Source organism: Pan paniscus, chromosome 5 (assembly GCF_029289425.2).
Source record: "Pan paniscus chromosome 5, NHGRI_mPanPan1-v2.0_pri, whole genome shotgun sequence".
NCBI lineage: Eukaryota > Metazoa > Chordata > Mammalia > Primates > Hominidae > Pan > Pan paniscus.
Genome location: NC_073254.2, coordinates 79,465,843 through 79,490,200, shown reverse-complemented (window position 1 = coordinate 79,490,200; position 24,358 = coordinate 79,465,843). Strand labels below are relative to the sequence as shown.

The 24,358-nt window shown below is 35.1% G+C and overlaps 1 protein-coding gene across 1 annotated transcript in view; it reads left to right on the top strand.

Annotated features, from left to right (window-relative positions):
• LOC100974207 (eyes shut homolog) overlaps positions 1-24,358 on the top strand; it is a 1,877,183-nt gene that overhangs the window by 966,971 nt on the left and 885,854 nt on the right. The window contains exons 22-23 of the mRNA XM_063605324.1: positions 11,361-11,485; positions 20,087-20,202. Of these exons, the coding sequence (XP_063461394.1) occupies positions 11,361-11,485; positions 20,087-20,202 (241 nt within the window). The remainder of the gene's footprint in view (positions 1-11,360; positions 11,486-20,086; positions 20,203-24,358) is intronic.

The following is a 24,358-nucleotide window of genomic DNA, read 5'->3' as shown; positions in this document are numbered from 1 at the left end:
AAAGGACATGAACTTATCCTTTTTTATGGCTGCATAGTATTCCATGCTGTATATGTGCCACATTTTCTCAATCCAGTCTATCATTGTTGGACATTTGGGTTGGTCCCAAGTCTTTGCTATTGTGAATAGTGCCGCAATAAACATATGTGTGCATGTGTCTTTATAGCAGCATGATTTATAATCCTTTGGGTATATACCCAGTAATGGGATGGCTGGGTCAAATGGTATTTCTAGTTCTAGATCCCTGAGGAATCGCCACACTGACTTCCACAATGGTTGAACTAGTTTACAGTCCCACCAACAGTGTAAAAGAAGTGTTCCTATTTCTCCATATCCTCTCTAGCACCTGTTGTTTCCTGACTTTTTAATGATTGCCATTCTAACTGGTGTGAGATGGTATCTCATTGTGGTTTCGATTTGCATTTCTCTGATGGCCAGTGATGATGAGCATTTTTTCATGTGTCTTTTGGCTGCATAAATGCCTTCTTTTGAGAAGTGTCTGTTCATATCCTTTGCCCACTTTTTGATGGGGTTGTTTGTCTTTTTCTTGTCAATTTGTTTGAGTTCATTTTAGATTCTGGATATTAGCCCTTTGTCAGATGAGTAGGTTGCGAAATTTTCTCCCATTTTGTAGGTTGCCTGTTCATTCTGATGGTAGTTTCTTTTGCTGTGCAGAAGCTCTTTAGTTTAATGAGATCCCATTTGTCAATTTTGGCTTTTGTTGCCATTGCTTTTGGTGTTTTAGACATGAAGTCCTTGCTCATGCCTATGTTCTGAATGGTATTGCCTAGGTTTTCTTCTAGGGTTTTTATGGTTTTAGGTCTAACATGTAAGTCTTTAATCCATCTTGAATTAATTTTTGTATAAGATGTAAGGACAGGATCCAGTTTCAGCTTTCTACATACGGCTAGCCAGTTTTCCCAGCACCATTTATTAAATAGGGAACATTTCCTCATTTCTTGTTTTTGTCAGGTTTGTCAAAGATCAGATGGTTGTAGATATGCAGCATTATTTCTGAGGGCTCTGTTCTGTTCCATTGGTCTATATCTCTGTTTTGGTACCAGTACCATGCTGTTTTGGTTACTGTATCCTTGTAGTATAGTTTGAAGTCAGGTAGCGTGATGCCTCTGGCTTTGTTCTTTTGGTTTAGGATTGACTTGGTGATGCAGGCTCTTTTTTGCTTCCATATGAACTTTAAAGTAGTTTCTTCCAATTCTGTGAATAAAGTCATTGATAGCTTGATGGGGATGGCATTGAAGTTGAATCTCTGAATAGACCAATAACAGGCTCCGAAATTGTGGCAATAATCAATAGCTTACCAACCAAAAAAAGTCCAGGACCAGATGGATTCACATCCAAATTCTACCAGAGGTACAAGGAGGAGGAGCTGGTACAATTCCTTCTGAAACTATTCCAATAAATAGAAAAAGCGGGAATCCTCCCTAACTCATTTTATGAGGCCAGCATCATCCTGATACCAAAGCCTGGCAGAGACACAACCAAAAAAGAGAATTTTAGACCAATATCCTTGATGAAGATTGATGCAAAATCCTCAATAAAATACTGGCAAACTGAATCCAGCAGCACATCAAAAAGCTTATCCACCATGATCAAGTGGGCTTCATCCCTGGGATGCAAGGCTGGTTCAATATATGCAAATCAATAAATGTAATCCAGCATATAAACAGAACCAAAGACAAATACCACATGATTATCTCAATAGATGCAGAAAAGGCCTTTGACAAAATTCAACAACTACTTCATGCTAAAAACTCTCAATAAACTAGGTATTGATGGGATGTATCTCAAAATAATAAGAGCTATCTATGACAAACCCACAGCCAATATCATACTGAGTGGGCAAAAACTGGAAGCATTCCCTTTGAAAACTGGCAGAAGACAGGGATGCCCTCTCACCACTCCTATTCAACATAGTGTTGGAAGTTCTGGCCAGGGCAATCAGGCAGGAGAAGGAAATAAAGGGTATTCAATTAGGAAAAGAGGAAGCCAAATTGTCCCTGTTTGCAGATGACATGATTGTATATCTAGAAAACCCCGTCGTCTCAGCCCAAAATCTCCTTAAGCTGATAGGAAACTTCAGCAAAGTCTCAGGATACAAAATCCATGTGCAAAAATCACCAGCATTCTTATACACCAGTAACAGACAAACAGAGAGCCAAATCATGAGTGAACTCCCATTCACAATTGCTTCAAAGAGAATAAAATACCTAGGAATTCAACTTACAAGGGATGTGAAGGACCTCTTCAAGGAGAACTACAAACCACTGCTCAATGAAATAAAAGAGGACACAAACAAATGGAAGAACATTCCATGCTCATGGGTAGGAAGAACCAATATCGTGAAAATGGCCATACTGCCCAAGGTAATTTATAGATTCAATGCCATCCCCATCATGCTTGTTATCTCTTAAAAAAATCCCCTTAATAAAAATCTAATTTCTTTTATATTGAATGTTCTTAATTCTTTTATATTGAATGTTCTTAAAAGTGGAATATAGAAGAGAAAAATTATCTTAACCAAAGTTCTCAGTGTAGTTTGAATTTATTAAATTCCCTTCTTCATTTTTTCTTAGATGTTTTTTGACATATGAAATAGGTTGGGGATCCTCACATGGCATGTGGAGCAGTTGTTTTTAATGCTTTTCATCTCATCCCAGCTGTGCTGGACAGTTCCCAAGTATATTGACTATACCACACTTCAATATTTTGTACTTTCGTGCCTTAGGGCTCTTTTTTTTTTTTTTTTTTTTTGGAAGCTAGGGTATCTTACTGAGTATACGTGCAAGATAGCCACTCATAAATCAGCCCAGAAGTTTGCCCCTATTAGCCTATGAGCTATCCATGGCTAGTAGGGAATAAGAATCAGTGAATAATTGCTTTGTTCATCAGTTGTTCTGAGGTAGTTTCTGATTTGTCTTCTTTACAGATTTTTCAATTAGTTCTCATTTTATACAAAATTATGTATTGCATATAACAATTTACCCTTAAAATTCTGTTGTTTAAACAACAAGCATTTAGGCCAGGTGTGGTTGCTCACGCCTGTAATCCCAAGACTTTGGGAGGCCAAGGCAGGCGGATCACGAGGTGAAGAGATAGAGATCATCCTGGCCAACATGGGTAAACCCTGTGTTTACTAAAAATACAAAAATTAGCTGGACTTGGTGGCACACACCTGTAGTCCTAGCTGCTTGGGAGGCTGAGGCAGGAGAATTGCTTGAATTCGGGAGGCGGAGGTTGCAGTGAGTTGAGATCACACCACTGCTCTCCAGCCTGGATGTCAGAGCAAGACTCTATCTCAAACAAACAAACAAAGAAACAAACACAAGCATTTGTTATCTCACCATTTCTGTGAGTCAAGAATTTAGGAGCAGCTTCTCTGGGTGGTGCTAGTTTAGTATATTTCAGGAGGTTGCACTCAAGATGCCAGCTGGATTACAATCATATAAAGACCCACATGGGGTTGAAAGATCCCCTTCTATATTTACTTATGTGGCTATTGGTCAAGGCTCCAGTTCTTTTCCACATGGGCCTCTTTATAGTGATACATGAGTTTCTTTATGACAGAGCATCTAGCTTGCCTGCACAAGAGATCCAAACAGAGTAGGAGGAAGCCAACTTTCCAATGATGGGGGTTAAAAGGGGGCTTAGACTTCAGTTTTTTTTTTTTTTTTTTTTGCTGAGAAAAGTATGAAAGAATGTGAAAACTACTGCAGTCAGACTGAGTCCCAGTTACTCAATGTGACAAACTGCTAAATAATGCAGTCTTATTTAACTTTTCTTTTTCCCTGTTTTGTTCTTTCCACTCCTTCATTTCTGCTTACTTGGATCACCTTCTAAATAAACAACCTGCAACCAGCTCTGTCTTAATTTCTGCATATGGATCATTTCAAATTAATGAAGTTTAAATACTGTCAATATCATTATATAAAGCAATGTTTTACTAAAAACTGATACGAAATAATATCATCTATAAAAAGGAACTACTTTGAGTTTCATTCATTCATAACTACGGAGACAGGTGTAGTTAATGTCCTTTTTACCTAAATCTTTGTATATGTCAACGTACAATTTCAACAGTTATTTAGACAATATTCTAGTTTTTAAAGTGGTTTCAGGAAACTTTGGTTTATGTTACAATAATTGCTAAGAATAACTGCTCTTAATCTGTATGCATAATTGATAGTGACAATAGAATTACTCAGGATAAAAGTAAAAATGTTAAATTAAAATGACCTTCAAGATACATACTATAAACAACACTAAAATTACTTATTTTATAATTCAATTTGGATTATGCTTTATGCAGTTTGACTATAATAAAATCAAATTACACATTTGAAAATACATTTAATAATTAGATTCCAATCTATCACAATCTCTGCAACAAAGCAATGAAATGAGTTTAAAATACCTGTATTTTTAAAAATTTAGAGCATATAATGTGATCAATTGAATAGTAATACAAATAACGAAATGAGAAGCAGTATAATATTGAACTCATAATCAAGACCATTCTGCTCAGATCATTGGCTTTGCCTATTCACTGAATATCCCCTACTTGTCAACCTGATGCTCCTATTGTGTTTCCCAGAAACATAGCAGTTTACAATATCATCTATAAAAATAACATTTTAAAAAAGAAAATAAGTCAAATTTGTAAGCCCATGGCCATTCATCTGAAGGATGAATATAAATAGAAATATGTGAATTCCTATGACCTAGATGACAATTTCTGATCCAGTTAGATATTCTGGTATATCATCCAGGACAGAGAAGAGGTCAGGACACAGGGGTAAGTGAAGTGTAAAATGGTTTGGTTTGGTTTGGTTTATGGTTATTCCTCAGAACTATAGTTTCTTATGTAAAAACAAGGCAAAAATTCCAAACCATCAAAATTTTTGGCTACAGCACAGGTAAATAAACAAAATTAAGCAGAAGTAATATCCGAGGTGTGTAGATTTCTAACTGGAGGCTTCCTATTCATGATTAAGTATGATCAGTTACTAATAGAGTACTATTCACAGAGATATATACTTGCAATTTTTTGCATATCTTAAGAAAATAAGTTATATGTAGTTGTGGTCACTAATTATTAAAAAAGAAGATAAATCACAGAAAAGAACTGTGGTGATTCTGAAATTGTATGCAGTCATTTACATATCTGATACTTTTCAGCTATTCTAACTTGAGAATTCTTGGCTTCAGTGAAGTTTATAAATAAACACTCAGCTTCTGAGCATTTAGAGTTAATATTTTAAAGTTGATGCTTTGCAGATATAAAAAGTCATGTTATAACATCGTTCCTTCCTTGACAATTATTAAACTACATCCTATCAATTATATTATCAAAGCCCAGCAAATGGGATAATAGAAATTATAAATGTAATATAAATAGAATATACATTTAATTGTTTTTTAATGTAAATATTTCAAAGGCAAATAAGAATTTAGTGAATGTATGTAACTTGAATTAAGTCTCATTTAAATTAAAATATTATCCATCTCAAAAAATAAAAAAAGGTTTCTGAATAGAATAGATTGTGGGGGATGAAAATTCAGTTTTTGTACCCTTCTTATTCTTTCTTACTTCAGTTGTATGATACCAGACACATTTGTTAATAAACAAATAAAGCAATTCTGGAGAATTGCTTTGTTATGTGCCTCATAATTTATCTTAATAAATGAACCAAGTGCTGTTTTTGGAGTGGTAAAATCTATAAAACTCCCATGGACAAGACCAACAGGAGACATGGGCTCTGCATTATCGTTAACGAACAGAAACAAGTGAAGAAAATAATGGAAAATAAATACTACGATGATGGGCTTAATAAATGTGAAATAAAAGCAGCTGTATCAAAGGAACAGTATCAGCAACAATAGTGAGGGCCTAAAGGAGGATTTTCAGGAAGGTCTTGGGTAATAAGTGGTAACGAGCAGAATGGTTATGGGAAAGTATCCAGGCCAGGTGGTTATCCAAACAGCTGCAAACCATACAAAATAATTTCATTTACTTCTTATTTGCAACAACAGGTTGTAAGACAGTACTTTCCAATTTGAAGAATCATTTGAGAGTGGCTCCTGTCACCTGTTAATAGCAGTTAAACTAAATCTTTTGTATCAATAAGCTAAATGGAGGCATGATGTTGGGTCCCTCTAATGTTAAGTTCTGAGTTCTCATTTTTAACAATTGCTTTCATTGTTATATTTTTAGTTGCTATGCTGCAAGATCAACTTGTCTTTTATGCCCCTCCTCCTAGTATTGCAGAGCAATTCTTATGTTAAAAGCCCGGTGTGACAGTGTCATTATGTAGTAGTGTTTAACAGTTTTTAGTAAATCCTTTTGTATAAACAAGTTGGGTAAGTAATTTCAACCTGTCAGACGTTCTATTAAAATGCTTATAAAGTGAATAAATATTTATGGGATAAAACTGCTTATAATACCAATATAAGTAGCACAATTTCCCCATGTTATAAATTTTTACAGATCATTGTGTAAATATTTTTGTGAAACATGGGGTTATAAATTGTTATGCACTTCTATTTTATAAGTGTTTTCAAAATCTTTCCTCCATTCAAGCTAAGAATGTAAACATCACATAACCTTGAAGGAACAAAGAGTAAAAGTTTAACATTAAAAGTTTAAAATTGAAATCATGGGCCCTTTGCAAATAACAGGAAGATGACTGCATTAACACAACCTGAAATTAGCAAGTGGAGTTCATTCCAGGAAAGCAAACCTTAGCATTCAAAAAACATTCAGTATAGTTCATTATTTTAACACCTGATCAAGAAAAATACACGACTGTATCAATCATTATCATATCATGTATCATTTAATCAATATGATTATATATCAACAGATGAATAAGTAAAACCATATAATGATCTTAATGGATGCACAAAAATCACTTGACAAAACTTAATTTCCACTCATAAAAACTGTCAAAAACACTAAGAATAGGCCAGGTGTGGTGGCTTATGCCTGTAATCCCAGCACTTTGGGAGTCCGAGGCAGGTGGATCACGAGGTCAGGAGATCGAGACCATCCTGGCCAACATGGTGAAATCCCATCTCTACTAAAAATACAAAATAAAATAGCTGGGCGTGGTGGTGTGTGCCTCTAGTCCCAGCTACTCGGGAAGCTGAGGGAGGGGAATCGCTTGAACCTGGGTAGCGGAGTTTGCAGTGAGCCGAGATCATGCCACTGCAATCCAGCCTGGCAACAGAGAGAGACTCCATCTCAAAAACAAAAACAAAAACAAAAAACAAAAAAATCTCAGAATAAAAGGTAAACTCCTTAACCTAATAAAGGCTACATTTTAAAAACTTATAGCTAACATCATTCTTAGTGATGGAAACTAAACCCTTTCTCCTTCAGATTTGATACAGGCAAACATTTCCTCTCACAACACTGCTATTTAATATCCTACTAGAAGTCCTACTGAGTGCAATAAGACAGGGAAAAGAAATAAAAGGTATGCAGATTGAACAGGAAGAAACAGAACGGTCTTTATCTACAGATGCAATCATTATCTTTGTAGAAGATAATTTTCTTTATAGAAAACCCTCTACTATTTTTGAAAAAAGCTCTTGAACCTAATAAGCTAGTGTAACAAGGTTTGCAGGATATAAGATCATCATACTGAAGTCAATTGCTTTCCAGTAATGGACACTGGAATATTGGAAAGAAGAAACACAAAACAAAACAAATATACCACTTAGAACAGTAAACAAAAATGAAGCATTTAGGTATAAATCTAATAAAATATTTATAATATCTCTGTGTAGAAAACTATAAAATATCGGTGAAAGAAATCAAAGATATGTGTCACTGAAGAGATATTTCTTAACATAAATTGAAAAACTCAGTATTGTTAAGATATTGTTTCTTACAACTTGACTTTTATAGATTCAAAGCCATTTCACTCAAAATTCCAGAAAAGATTTTAAAAATATATATGAACAAACTATTTCAAATTATTTATATAGGCACTTCTCCTTTAAAGAGGTGTGCATGACTCCTCATCTCTTAAGCGTGGGATGTGCAAAGCAACTTCCCTCTAAAGAGTAATGTTAATATAATGTGATGAGAGCCTTTTCTATGATGTCTTTCTCTCAGAAACATGTAACACCAGTGTAACCATGGGAATAATATTAAACCTAAATTGAGGTATAGTTTACAAAATACTTGACCAATGCTCTTCAAAACAGTCGAAGTCATCAAAAACAAGGAAGTATGAGAAAATATTACAGTCTAAAGGAGCCTAAGGAGATATGCAACTAAATGGAATGTGGTATTCTGAATAGGATTCTTGAACAGAAACAAAAGACATTAGATAAAAGCTAAAGAAACTGCAATAATACATAGACTTCAGTTAATAATAATGTAGTAATATTGTGTCACTAGTTGTGACAAACATACCATGTGAATGTAAGATGTTAACAATAAAGGAAACTGGATACGTAGTCTATGAGAACATTCTGTGCTACCCTTGCAACTTTTTTGTTATCCTTAAAATTATCGCAAAATACAAATTATATTAAAAATTTTTTTAACTATCCCCTTTAAAAAATCTTTATTAGATAAGTAGTTTTTTTCCTTTGCAATGAAAATTAAAATAAATGTTAATATTGTTCATAGGTAAGAACGTAGACAAATGGACATTTTAGATAACTCTGCCAAGAATATAAATTGATAATGTGACTGGGCAGCATAGCATGACCCATTTTGTATAATGGACACAGAGAAAATGTCCATTTTATATAATGAACACACAAAAATTAGGCAGATGTGATGGTGCACACCACCTGTAGTCCTATGTGGGAGGCTGAGGTGTGAGGATTACTTTGAGTTTTATATTACAGTGAGCTATAATCTGGCCACTGCATTGCACTCCAGCCTGGGTAACAGAGAAAGAGCCTGTCTCAAAAATAAATAAAATAAATATATTGATAATGCATTTTTGAAGAACAATTTATGATATTCAAGGAAAGACAATGAACACTTCGATTATTGACAAAATCAGACCTGAGTTTATTTTGCATATAAGTTTATTTTGCATATAAAAGTAAACCACTGGTGGTGAATTCCTCTCAAAAAAAAAAAAAAACACTGCTATGGGTTTCTTTTTGCTACAAAGATGGGGAGGTTCACTGTGGCAGTGGGAATTCAATACTGAAGATGTCATCTTGACAGTACAAAATCAGACCATCCATAAATCCACACACGGTTAAAGCAAGTCTTTCTTTCTCTTTTTGTTTGTTTGTTTTTGTTTTTGAGACGGCTGTCGCCCGGGCTGGAGTGCAGTGGCGTGATCTGGGCTCACTGCAAGCTCCGGCTCCCGGGTTCACGCCATTCTCCTGCCTCAGCCTCCTGAGTAGCTGGGACTACAGAAGCCCGCCACCACGCCCGGCTAATTTTTTGTATTTTTTAGTAGAGATGGGGTTTCACCGTGTTCGCCAGGATGGTCTCGATCTCCTGACCTCATGATCCACCCGCCTCGGCCTCCCAAAATGCTGGGATTACAGGCGTGAGCCACCGCCCCCCGCCCTAAAGCAAGTCTTATTGTTTGTTGGTCAAGAAAGTCTTCAGCTAGGTAAGGATCTAGCACAGTGGAGTTACTAACATTCTGGATGGTCTAAAATTCATAGTTACCTAGCTTCAGCCGGGCAGACCCAGTTGCAGTGAAAAACAGAACTTAATTTTTATATCACCTAAGTAACTGTGTATGCAAGTAAAGCAGAGTGGCTAAATTTGGCTAGCTGATTAGTACAGACCAATAAATTCTACCTTTGCATAGGTGGGAATTGAACAATGAGATCACATGGACACAGGAAGGGGAATATCACACTATGGGGACTGTGGTGGGGAGGGGGGAGTGGGGAGGGATAGCATTGGGAGATATACCTAATGCTAGATGACGAGTTAGTGGGTGCAGCGCACCAGCATGGCACATGTATACATATGTAACTAACCTGCACAATGTGCACATGTACCCTAAAACTTAAAGTATAATAATAAAAAAAAAAATTTGCTTGTCTTGTGACTTTGGTAAAGTTATATATTGTGAATAAGTTTTCAGTAAATATTAGCTGTGGTAAAACTTATGATCCAATACAGTATAATGATCTAATTTCTATTTATTTAATTTATCCTTTTTCATCAGCATCACCCCAGACTGTGCTCTCCCACATTATATTTCAGGCATTCAAAACTACTTGCAATTTCTGGATTAACTCACACTCTTTTCTTATTCTTGCCCTTGCGTATACTCTGCCATGATAAAAATACATTTCTCTATATGCTGATTATAGCATTTATCATATAATTGTGTCGGCTACTTGTCTATTTTCCCAACTGGGCTCAGTGCTTCTTGAAGGCAGACACAGAGTTTTACTTACGTTTGTATTCGTAGCATTCATAAAATAACTGCATGTTGTAGGCACTTGACAAATCTGTATCTATAGCTATGGACATTGCATTTTAATCAATATTGTGGATCCTCCATCAGTTCTTGAAGCATGGTTTAACAGCTGACATCTAAATGGTTTTTATTAAAGCGTCCCTAAAAATTAAGAGGAAGTACAATCGTCTCTGACCTATTGACTCTTTCCATATCTATTCTTCCAATTATGGAGCATACCGTTCATGACCTGCCCCCAATTTCTCCATTTTAAGAGTCTCCTAGAGACCTCTGTTTTATTTCTTTTCCAACAGTTCACTTGGATTTAAGCAGATACATGCAATAACATAATCTCTGTATTAGTTTCCTAGGAATGACATAATAAATTACCACAAACTTGTTAGCTTAAGATAACAGAAATTTATTTGTTCATAGTTGTGGAGACCAGAAGTCCAACTAAAGCGTCAGCAAGGCCATGTTCCCGCTGAAAACTCTAGGAGAAAATCTTATCTTTCCTCTTCCAGCTTCTAGAGGCTCTGGGTGTTCCTTGACTTAGGGCTGCATAATGTTAATCTTTATGTGCATGTTCACGTGGCCTTCTCCCGTGTGGGTCTCTGTCTTCTGTGCTTGTAAGAACACTTGTCACTGGATTTAGAGCCCACCGAGTTAATCCAGAATGACCTCATCTCAAGATACTTAATTGAATCTGCAGAGACCCTATTTCCAAATAAATTCACATTCACAGATATTTAGTGTTAAGTATTAGACATACTGTTTTGGGGCCACAATTAAACTCATTGTCACCCCAAGGAAGGCTCCCAGCTACATGTTGTTGGAGCTCTGAAAACACGTTTGAATGATGGAATCCCAAGATGAAAAGTGATAGTGCTCATGTGTATAATATATACAAATATCATTTTCATTTTTTTTCCTTAGATGTCTTCCTGGATTTTCTGGTCAATTTTGTGAAATTAATATAAATGAATGCTCTTCATCACCATGTCTACATGGTGCAGACTGTGAAGATCACATCGATGGATATGTTTGCAAATGCCAACCAGGTAATTATTTAAAAAATAATAAGCATACTGCATATATAATAATATATATGTTTATGTAAATGTATATGGACATGTATGTATAATACAATTTTGACAATCCACTCCACCAATACTATTGTTGACTACTAATCAAGTTTTAAGCAATGATCATTCTTTAAAAACATGAAATGAATGTTGTATGATACTAGAAAGCAAGCACTTAGGCTATCATCAGGAAATCTTAATGTTTAGAGTGTAATACCTTATTGATGGATTTTCTAAACATATGTAAGCCTCATACTTCTGATCTTTGTATCAATTATGCCTGGCACACAGCAAGTACTTTATCAATGTTAGCTCTTGTTAGTATTGACATTATTATTTCTTCCAACAATTGTCAGCACAGAGATGGACGAGCTGAATAAACTTGTTTTCTTCAAGGAATAATTGCTGCTATTGTCTAAATATTTGTGTCTCCCTGAAATTCATGTGCTGAACCCTAATCGACAATACGATAGTATAGTATTAAGAGGTGGGACTTTGGAAGATGATTAGGTCATGAGAGTAAAGCCCTTGTGAATGAGATTAGTGCTTTTATAAAGTAGACCCTAGAGAGCTAGCTGGCCCTTCCACAATGTGAGGACACAGCCAGAAGGCAACATCTAAGAACCAAGAAGCAGGCTCTCCACAGACACAGGATCTGTCATCAACTTGTTCTTGTACCCTGCAGCTTCCAGAACTGTGAGAAATAAATTTCTGTTTTCTGTAAGCTACCCAGTTTATGGTATTTTTGTTATAGCAGTCTTGAATGGATTAAGAAAACTGCTCATTAAAAATTGGTCTTTTTGGCCATCTCTACCTTTGATCATATTCCTTTAGGTCTATATTGATATAAGTGATTGTTGATCATGCATTTTTTTCCTTCTTTTTTCTTTAGTTCTCTAACTTCAGATTTTTGCTCTTTTCCTACATCTTCTGCCACTCATCTTATTTTCAACATTCAGTTAACCCAAAACGGATGTTCAATGCCTAAATTTCCTTGAGCAGCAGTAATTTCTCAGGAATATATGTAGGGGATATTTCTGGTCACTTAAAAAAAGTTATTGAGCCAGTCATGATAGTAGCATGCCTATAGTTCCAACTATTTGGGAGGCTGAGGCGAGAGGATTACTTGAGCCCAGGAGATGGAGGCTGATACATGCTTTGATCGTATCTGTGGATAGCCACTGAACTCCAGCTTGGGAAACATAGCAGGACTTGATCTCTTAGAAAACAAAAAGTCCCTATTTACCTACCTCACAGAAAACTTCAGAAAGCCTATGGAAACCCTAGGGTTCTGGGCTTCTGGTTATTGGGCCCACCACGGAAATAATAGCCATGACAGTATTAGGACTAGTATGATTTATGTGAAGTCACACAAACTAGTGAATACCTATCAACTGAGTGTCACCCACATACTATTTAGAAGTTAAACATCACTCAGAGACCTACTCTGTTTTTTGAACATTCATTACTGGGGCTAGGTTTTATTTGGTCACATAGAACATCTGGAGAACTTTGTACTTCCCTTTTGAAATAGCCACCCGTACATAAAACGGGAACTCTTGCAGGTAAAATAAGTAGAATAAAATTACAGTTTTCTTATATAAGAAATGAATACCATTTCAAACATTTTGCCTCTTTCAAGCAAAAAATATCTTTATTGTGCCCACAAACACTTCATACTCTATGGTAGCTAGCATAAACAATAAATTCTACAGAAACAGTTAAGTAAAATACCCATATAAATTTTGTTTATCATAACAATAGGTATCTTGTAGCTACTAGATTCATTTTCTGTTTCATGTTAATAAACATCTTACAGGTGCTAGATTAGTTTTGTTGCTGTAGGTTGATTCCACTACTCTGGATTCACTTGCAAGCTTGAGGACATTTTTAAGCTGTTGAATCGTTCAGGCTGCTTTTCAGATCCCTATTGGGAAGCAGAAGACCTCAAAATGATACCACCTGTATTGCTAGGCATTATTCAAAATCTGCTGATACCTTTGACTTTAGAGTTACTTACACTCTTCACAACTTAGTCATGGGAGTGAAAACTAAGTGACAAATGAAAAAGTCAAATTTTTGGAAAATGCTATTGACACGTCCCCAACACTCCTGTCTCTGCTCCAGCCATAGCTCTTAATCATGCCAATCCATCCTCCCTTTAAAGTTATTTAAGGAATAATCTTGCTCCTGCAGATTACTCTTCATCTCTTTCTCATTTTCTTAATGGGCATAGTTTGCCATGGTTTCAGGGTGTTTTTATTCCCACAGTAAAATTAACTCTCTTGTGTACAATTTTATAGCTTTGGTAAATGCATAAAGTTGTGTAACCACCCTCACAGTAAGGCAATTAACCACCATCCTCCAAAATTTTCTCATGCTGTCCCTTTGTAATTAACTCTTTACCCCCAAAAGGAACTGATTTTGATAGAATACTAATTTTTCTCTATAATTTTTATTGAAAATTCTACCTTTTTTCAGCACCTCTGTCTCGTGTATATGAATTTTATATTTCGAAGATCAAATGTGTGAGTTCTTTGGCATGTATGTGCTTAGAAAATAATAATAATATTAGTATTACTGCATAGACACCATGTTATTTTAGATGTATTAACTAATTAAGTTTTCATAGCATCGAGAAAAGGGCATCTCATTTCACCTAATTTTTCTAATAAGGAAACAGAGTCCCAGAACCACTGGGTAATGTCCCACAACATGTTAGTGGCAAAGCTAAGATTCACACCTAAGAAGCCTGCACTGACACTTGTGCATTCATCATTTCTCATATTCCCCCAAAATGTTATCTTGGTGAAGAGAAACTCCTCATAAAGTTTCAGTCATGCAAGATGAATACATTCTAGAGATCTGTACGATATCATGCCTATAGTTAATAGTAATGTATTACACAGTTAAACGTGTTAAATGGTGAGAGCTCATGTTAAATGTGCTTACTACAGTAAAAAATTGAATTGACCAATCATTAAAAAACAAAGGCCTTCCCCAATAAAATCAATCAGTGTGGTTCAGCTTAGTCTAGATGTTAGCAATTCTAAACACTGTGAGAATTCTCAGGAAGTCTCCTACCCAAATCTGTTTTTCTCTTTAAAAGATTCCATTAGAAAAATATAAAACTTTTCACTCTTCTGAGTAATTCACAGCAATTTGCTTTCTCCTAAATGCCATAGAAAAACACAAAGACTGATTCATTTCATTTACACATGTCCACTTCTCTGTCATTGATTTTTTAAAAGCCTCAAATAATTTTGATAATTTTTTCCTAGGCTTTGATCTCAGTCATGCCATTATCTTATCTTACATAGCTCCAGGTAGAAAACTACACAAGTATTCCTCTGTCTTTAAATTGGTTAAACACTATAAATCATTGCCATTTTCTTCAGTTGTGGAAATCTTTCTTACATTCATATTATGTTGCTAATTATCAAAATACTCTTGTCTTTATCTAACAACAACTCCATGGTTGTCATCCTGGGTAACTCCACCTCTATGCCAAAAGGTTTTATCTCTTTTCTCCCTTCCCTCTTCATTTTAGTACAAACAGAGCTGCATGAATCCTGCAACATTCTGAACAGAACACAGTTTGAAAAACTAAATATTGTTTTCCCCACCAGACATTCTGCAAAACACACTGAAATTTAAACTGGATATAAGTGGGTTAGAAGACATTGTAAATGTTGTTTATTTTTGTATCACCAAATCCTAGTAGAGAGTTTGTATCATAACCAGTCCTTGGGGAGTGTTCAGCACATATTGAAAAAGTACAATTCATTTATGATGGACAATGTTGTCCAGTCATGACAGGGCCATGGTAAGCATAAAGCCCTCCACCATCTCTAGGCAGAAAAATTATATAAATATGCCACTTCCTCCAAGCCAACAAGGTATAAGACTTGACAAGTGGAGCTCAGGTTAGATTTCAGACCTCACTCATCCTCTTTGCATGAATTCTTTGTGCAAGAAACAACCTGAACATCATTTAGGACAATCCTAATCACAGAGTTCATCCTGTACCTATATAGGGAATTAAATGGGTTTTTGAGCTCATTTCCAATGAAGTGCCAATATAGGTATTCAGATGTTTTTTATAGAAATAGAAACACACTTAGTATGTTTTTAGCCGAAATAGTACCATGTATAGTGTTATCTAACAATGTAGAACACCCAGTAAGTGATATCAGAGCTATCCCATGAAGAGCAAATTGAAAGTGATAGGGAACAGTTTGTGTACCACAAATTCACTCAGAGTTGTTCTCAATCCCTGGGACAGTCACTGTGCCCGGATACTTTTTATACCCAGCAGGGGTGCAATGGTGTTTATATTGCTGGTGATGCAAACCTCAAATGCATATTTTGCCCTTAAAGTAGTATTGTTCATTTTGTAGCAGAAATGCTGCACTATCCTTGGGGCAAGAAAACAGAGAAACAAACATAGATAATATCTGCCACCAGTAGCCACAATTATTGTCAGTGATGAGGTGGCTGCATTTAGAACAAAAGAGATACAGAATAATCTTTTTTAAATCAAGATCCATGAAAAGTAAAGAAATCCTTATTATGAGATAAAAGAGTGTATACTATTGTATTTTCATGAGGATGTACATGTAAAATTTTTTTACATATTCTAGAGTTAGACTAAGAAGAGAAAATAATTTTATGTTATCCAATTACTAAATAATGTATTAACTAGTTAGACAAAATTATTTTAGGTTTAGGTTTATTTTTATTTTATATTCATAACATCAGATAGAAATCACTATGGGCAGAGAGGGAAAATGAAATGAAAATAAAATATATAAATCTTAGAAGTAGTGACATTTATTTTCATTCATAAACTCAAAGTATTATAACTGTTATGTTATAGAATGGTAATATTAAAACTGGTCAATATTTCTAGCTGAATATATCAATGTATTTAAAGATTTGGTTTAGTCTTCAACTTAAGATCACTCTAGTTTTAGGCTGGGTGGGTTGGCTCCCTTGAGCCCAGGAGTTTAAGGTTGCAGTGAACTGTGATCATGCCACTACACTCCAGCCTGGGTGACAGAGCAAGTTTGTCTTTAAAAAAAAATTAGTAAAAATTTACTCCAATGTTATTGCAATGTGTCACCTAAAGTTGTCTTTATTTTGTACCACAATTATTTTCAATCATTTATTCCTTATGCACTTACTTATTTTATATTATGTGTCAGACATTAGGTTAATACTATTAGTTTAACACCATAATAATTTGATTACTTTTCCTAGATTGCTAATGACAATTTTTGGTTTTTGTTTTCAGTTACCAAACTATTTTCTGAATATTTGGTTACCTTATGAAGAATGAACATAAAACCTACATAAGATTCAAAAGAAAATATATTTCATTTCTGAACATTAAAAAATATCCAATAAATATTTATTTGCCTGATTCATGTTTTCTTATTCTGGTCTCATTTCTTACCCATTACCTTGTCCCACACCAGAATAAGCACCTATTCATCTTACGTGTTTCTTCATACTAATGGGTATGATTGACACTCAGTATCCACTCCCATGTAGTGTGGTTTCCTGTACTGCAGAGGCAAGAGTATTGAAAACTACAATTTCCAGACTCCCTCAAAACTGGAGTTGCAAATATAATTGAGTTCCGCCAATAAGAAACATACCTAAAATCTGAAGGCTCTGATGGACACCATTTCTGGGTGTCTTAGCAGATTCTTCTGGTAAAAAAAAGTCATGGAGCTATGTGGATCTTTGCAGCAGATCTCACTGTAGAGTCACTATTTCAGTGCGTAGGTGCATTGAAATGGCAGCTGCCTGGTAGTCAACCTTCCTTGGATTAGCACAATGGGCTCTTGAACTCAAAAATCCTAAGAGTGCTTTTATATTTCTCATCTTCCTGATCCTGACTGAGGGGACATCTCCCAGAAAGTCATACCTGTGGTTCTTGGTGTTACTCCTACAGCTTTCCTTCCTTCTGATAATTTTGTAAGCATCTAATTCCATTATTCAGGTCCGTTTTGCTTAAATAACTAGAGTGATTTCTGTTTCTTGTAATGAATCTTGACTAATTTATTTTCTATCCTTGTTTGTTGTCTTTGACCAACACAGCCTTAATGTTTTCCTCAGTTTGACTAGGCTTTAGACAGACGTCTTCCTGACTATAGGACCTGATCTCCCTTTTCGTAGAGCATTTACTTTAGAAAACTTGTAGTTGTAAATTATTTCTCTGTCTCTTTGAGATGTAAATTTTCTCTCAGGCTGTTTCCCAAGGACCTGGGAGTCATTCCTTCAAAAATGTAATCCTGTACTCCGGGGGCTGAGGTGAGAGGATTGCTTGAACCCAGGAGGTTGAGGCTGCAGTGACGTGTGATCATACCCCTGCACTCCAGCCTAGGCACCAGTGCAAGACCCTGTCTCAAAAACAAAACAAAACAAAACAGCAAAAGCAACAACAATGAAAGACAAAACAAAACAAAATGTAACCCTGGAACGAGACAAATAGTGCCCCTATTTCCCAGTCTCTTTGGGAGAGTAGAAGCCTAACTTCAGTAAGAGACAGCAAGTACAGGTGGCCTATTGAAATTGACCAAATTCCCACCCACCCAAACATCCCCCTGGTACTTTTCCGTTAGCTCACCTGGCCTTTAAAAATGTTCCTGCTCCCATTTATTTTAGTGGTGTTGAGTACAAGCTCTCCACTCTATTGTAAAAATCTGTCTCCTATGCAGTACTCTTGAATGAAGTCTTCTTTGTCTGTATAACTGGCCCAGTGCAATTTTTCTTTTACACTTCCCATCTTATGGTTTAAAGCTTTATCATGTTCTTCACAGTATGAGAAACAAAGGAAAACTACGTCATTTTAATTGCTTAAAATATATTTTGAAATATTCGATCAGAAGAGGATACAATATATAAAAAATATAAAATACACTGTAATAAATGTGTATAACTACCATGTGTTCTGAGAAATAGAATATTAGCAATAATTCTCGCCACCTCTATATCCCTCCAGGAACATCCCACTCCCTGAAGTAACTATTCTGAATTTTATATCAGCATTCCTTTAGTATTTGTTAGAGTTTTATTATATATGTATGCATCTCTAAGCAATGTTACTAAATTTCATATGCATTTGAATTTTATAAGAGCATTTATCAGGGTATATTCTTATGCAATATGTTTTTATGCTCAATAATATGTTTGTGAGACTCAACTATGTTTGTGAGACTCAACAAAGTCATATTGGCTTTTTATAAACCCTGTGAAGATGTTTTTTTCCATATCACCTTTTACAGCCTCTTTAGTAGAGATCCCTGCAGAATCAGCCCAGCACATGAAAGAGCATTGCAAAATGGAAAGAGTCTTGGATGAAGATTTGATAAATTTAGTCTCTTGGCCGCTATTTCTAAGTTTGATGTGGACATCACCATGTCTTTTAGACTCAGGCCCTATTTGTTTCTTATAATGAAGTATTTCAATAAATCATTTCTAAGTACCTCAAAATATGTATTTAATTGTTTTGTTACAATTTATCAGGGAAGAACAATCAGAATATCTTCCTAAGTATAAACAATAATTAAATTTTACATTTCCCAACAGCCAGGGTTCAGATTAAATGCTATTGGACAATACATAGAAAAATAAAGAAAAGTTAAAAAGTTGTGATTAGAGTAAGCATAGTCAGTGAGCAGTGAGAGCTGCCTGTAAAGACCCATTGTCCCTATGTGGAAGGGTATACTTAGGTTAACATGATGTTGTGGCTAGCATGTTAGGCATATTAAGATTCATTAGAAGTAATTATCTGATAGGAAAGAATCAATGGTTTCAAAAAACTGTTCCTAATATCTACCCAGTAAAGCATAGCTGAGATATTAGCTTATGGAGTACTTAGCAATGTTGATTGATAGGTTGATGATGGAAATAATAACATGTTTGACTAGCAAAAGCCAAACAAAATACATACAATCAAACTGTGTTTTGGTCTGGAGAATTTTAGATTGTCATGTTTAATGAGAATTCTTACAGCCAATGGCCAAATGTACGTAGACACAATACTTATATTCTATAGAATCACAGTATAACAAATACTAAATGTAAAATACTAACTGTAATACTACAAGTATTACAAATAACATTGTATATCTAGATATCTATAGTAGGTGCTTTCCTCTGAATTTAAGATTCATATTAAGGGAATTATTAAGTGTCTTTATTCTATTGCTTTCCATGTATTTATTCCAAAGTAAAATAAGTAAAAACATTTGAATATGTAATGTTGAATGGCACCACGGATAAGAGCTGAGACATATCATACATGTACTGACTTTCATTTATACTTAACTATGTGATTTTAGAGCAAATTATTTATTTTCTCTGAGTTTAATTTTCTCTTGAACTAAATAGAGATAGAATAAGAGCTACCTGATAAACTGATCATGAAGATACACTGAGGTAATTTGTACAAAACATCTAGCATAATTATTTCAAATAGTAAAAGCCAATAAATATAGGCTATTAGCATAATTGTTTTTATTATCATTAAAAATTGCATATCTGCTTTGTAATTTTGTTGAACAGGATGGTCTGGACACCACTGTGAGAAGGAGCTTGAGTGCATTCCCAACTCATGTGTTCATGAACTCTGCATGGAGAATGAACCTGGCTCGACATGTTTATGCACACCTGGATTTATGGTAAAGATTACTGGTGGTTGTGGTTGTAATAATTTTTTACTCTCTTTGATACACAGTAAGTAGTAGAAAATTATATGGTGAAAAATAAGGTCGGAGTAGTTAATCTTCAGTGCATCTCTCCTTCTCTGTCTGTGCACGCTACACTTTTCTCAGCATTCCTCTTTCCCTTCTTGTCCATGCATCACTTGCACCCTCAGTCCTTTCTTTCAGAAGAAAAACATTCTGATAAATTGATCCACACCAAGGTGCAAGCGACTTAATGTATTGGCCTTTAATGTCTTAATGCATTTGGAAGGAGGATGCCAGTGGAGGAATTACTTAATACTGTCAGGGTCTTGGCGGAACTTTTATTTTGCCCAAGGACATAGTACTACTTCCAGGGTTGGGCTCAGCATATTGTATGTCCAAGGAGGACGGATCTGCTTCCTCAGCAAGTTTGAACTGGCCTGAACTCCATTAGCACTAGAAATGACTTTCCTTGGTAAAAATGTCTCTATTAAAAAATAGCATTTGACCACAGTCTTTTATTAAAACTGACCGCAGCCCATGAATATAGTGAAAAAACAGCAATTGGTAAGAATGTGTTATCAGAAATTTTAAATGTATATTTATAAATATCATTATTAGACCAGCCTTCACTGAAATTAAGGCTAAATAATTAGAGACGGGGTATAGTCAGGTGACTAGAGTCAGTGCCAGAATAAAGAATCATACTTCAAGCATCTGGCCAGTGTGTATAAAAGATGAACAAGTGTGAAGGGAAGTGTAAATGGAGCTAGAAACTCCTTCTCAGAAGTGAAAGATTAGAAAGGAAAAACCGGAACCAAGAGTCTCTAGACGAGGTTAAGGAATTACATAGAAAAAAATAATCAATAACTGTCACGGAACACAAGATTTTGAAAAATCAATTGTAGAAGGACCTGGGCTTAAGTCCAATGCTGTTCCCTCTTAAAGGATATTCCCAGGGCTCATCTGTTTTGGAGGGATATGAATGAGCTCAAACAGATATCTTCCTTTCTCTGAGAATTCTCTAATTTTGGATTTGCCCTAGGAAAAAGATTTTCTCTTACTGCTACAAAAGCGATAGATCTTTGGAGAAAAATATCAGATGCTCTGATACTTAAATTGAAAGTTAGTTGGTACCAAGAAGTTATTTTTCTGACACCTCAGATTATACCAATAATGTCTTCCTCGAAAAGTCAGTATAAAGAGCAAAATACTGAGATGTGTCTTTTATTTAACTATGTCTTCTGCCAGTGCAGCCTTAGATACGTAGGAATCTAAATAACTTAGAAAATCAATGCTTATTTTACATATGATATGTTTTCATAAAAACAAATAATTCACTACCAAATATCTATAAAATTTCCTGAAATAGTTAATCTCCTGGTATATGTTCTTTCACATGTGAAATATGAATCTATTAATATTTGAGCTCTTTCTTTAATAAAAAAAATCAAATCTGAAGGATAAATACATTAGTATATGTTAGAAATAGAAACATCTTGGAAAATATAATTTTATAAGACCACATGTCTACTAAATAGAAGAAAATGTTATAGACATAATGCATTTATATTTTAGTAAGGCATTTACTAAATTAATTTCAAATGGATAGTTTTGCAACCATTCTGTAAGTACTTGAAAGCTGAAACAAAATTTAAAAACTTGTCATAGCAAGAGATAATGTTTGTGTGAAATGCTACAATGAGATAAGGGAGATTCAACTTTTGCTAATGCATTAGTTATTCTTTAAAATGAGTAGCTAAAGATAGGGGAAATTCAGTTTATTGAAAAAGAATTTTAACATTGAAATGTTATTCATGCCAATGCTATAGCAGTATGTATTTACTCTAAATTAGATATTCCTAAGAAATATACTTTTGAAAATCACATGCAAATTATTAATTGGAACAGAAAATAAAATAATCTGCTGAATTATCAGAAAATCAAATATTCAAAATATTTGATAAAATATTTGTAGCACGTTAAATTTGTAAATATTGAAATAAAATATTGAAATGGATACAGGTATGGAAAATGCATAAAAACATTAGAAAATCACTTTTTAGGTTTGTTTTTCCCTCTCCCACTAATCTTTAGTGCAAATGGGATATTAAAAGAATAAAAATCACAACCATGGGGAAATGTGAAACTTCATGGGTACTTCATTCACAGGAAGATATCAAACTTGAGAGAATCTTAAGAATAAAGCAGTTATAAGAATTAGAAAAAAGGTAAATTGATTTGCATTAGTACTAAAAATGAAGTATGTACATAGAGTGTAGGTGAACATGAAAACAGTGTCCATAATGGAGAGTTGACAATGTACAGGGGGTAAGTCATGGCATTCTAGCACTAGAATAGATGGGAAGAGACTAAACATTGCATCAGTTATCACATTCTGTTGGAACGTTTGCTCATTTCTCTGTCAACTCTGAAACACTGTAAACTCCTGAAGGACAAAGACAACACTGGACGTTGCAGTATTCCTAAGAGCACAGAGCACAGTATAGGCGGTCACTAATTTACAATTATTCGATTTTATGATTGTATGAGAGTGACATACGTTCAGTAGAAATGGTATTTTGAACATCCCTACAACCCTTCTGCTTTTTACTTTTAGCACAGCATTCAATAAGTTACATGATCTATTCAACGCTGTAATATAAAATGGGTGTGGGGTTGAATGATTTTGCCCAAGCTGTTGGCTAATGTAAGTGTACTGGACAAATTTAAGGTAGGCTAGGCCAAACTATGATGTTCAGTAGATTAGGTGTATTAAATGCATTTTCCACTTACAATATTTTCAACTTTTGATGGATTTATTGTAATGTAACCCCATCATAAGTCGAGGAGCATCTGTATATGTGTTTTCATTGTGGTCATCATTGTTAAGGTATTTTATTACTGCTCATAGCATATTAGTCACAGTTGTTTTAAATTCCCAGTCTGATAATTACAGACTCCCTGACATACCTGAGTCTGACTTCAATGCTTACTCTGTCTCTTCTATTTTTTTGGCTTTTAGTGTGTCTTGTAATTTTATATTTAAACACATGATGCATTGGGTAAAAGGAACTCAGATAAATAGGCCTGTAGCATAACATTTTATGTTTATCTGGCTAGGAGTCAGGCTGTGTTTGCTATGCTACAGCCATAGGTGTCAGAGGTCAAAATTTCGTCTTATATTTTTATTTTCATCTTGCCTGTTGTATTTTGGTTTCATTAGAAAATTCTTCTTAAAGAAGTGTGAGGTGTGGAGTTCTTTCAGTTGTAATCTCCTGTTGTTATAAAAGATCCCTGTTGATATGGCAGTAAGGTGTGGGAGAGGGTAAGCCTTTAACAGTCCTATAATTAGGTCTCAGTCTTGGTGATTCTGTGCCTCTGGTCTGTGACCTTCGAATGTGCTTCTCTGTACCCCATTCCCTTAGGTGAGACAGAAAATCTACACAGGGCTGGAGTTGGGTATTTCCCTTCCTGCAGGTCAATTAAGCTCTGGTAAAATAGTTTCACTTGAGGACAAGCCTTGTTAAGAGGAACAGAATGCTCTGGGAGTCTTCAAAATGGCTATTCTCTCCTCTCCATGCTGGAAGCATGAGGGGATTTTTCTCCAAACCTCACTGTGAGAACCCTGTAGCATTTTTGAACGTAAAGTTCATTACAGTGTGGGGTATTCCCTAAGAGTGGGCTCCCCTGTAGTTTCTAACTAACTCTCAAGCTCGTACACACTGAGCCTCCAGCATTTCATCAATTACAGTTTGTTTTTCTACCCTGGTTTTGGCTCCAGCAGAGGTTTCTGCTTCTGAATTTCTGCTCTGGTAAGCTATAATTCTTTGTACCTGCCTGACTGTCTCTCCAATGTTTGGGGGCAGAAGTTTTCCTTTAGTGGGAAATGATCTCAATTTTCTTAAAAATCTAAAAAGAGTTGATTTTTAGTTTGTTCAGCTTTTCTCTTATTGTGTAGATGGGAATGATGACTTCCAAATTCTCTACACACCAGACCAAAACCCAGAATTTTGTGATTGTTTTAGAGTGAAAGAACCTATGAATATATTTATTAAGAAAACATGAATGGATTTTCTTTCATTCATGTAATTCAATGTGTCTTTTTAAAAAAGGATTTTGTTGTTCTAATTAGGCTTCTCAGGTATCT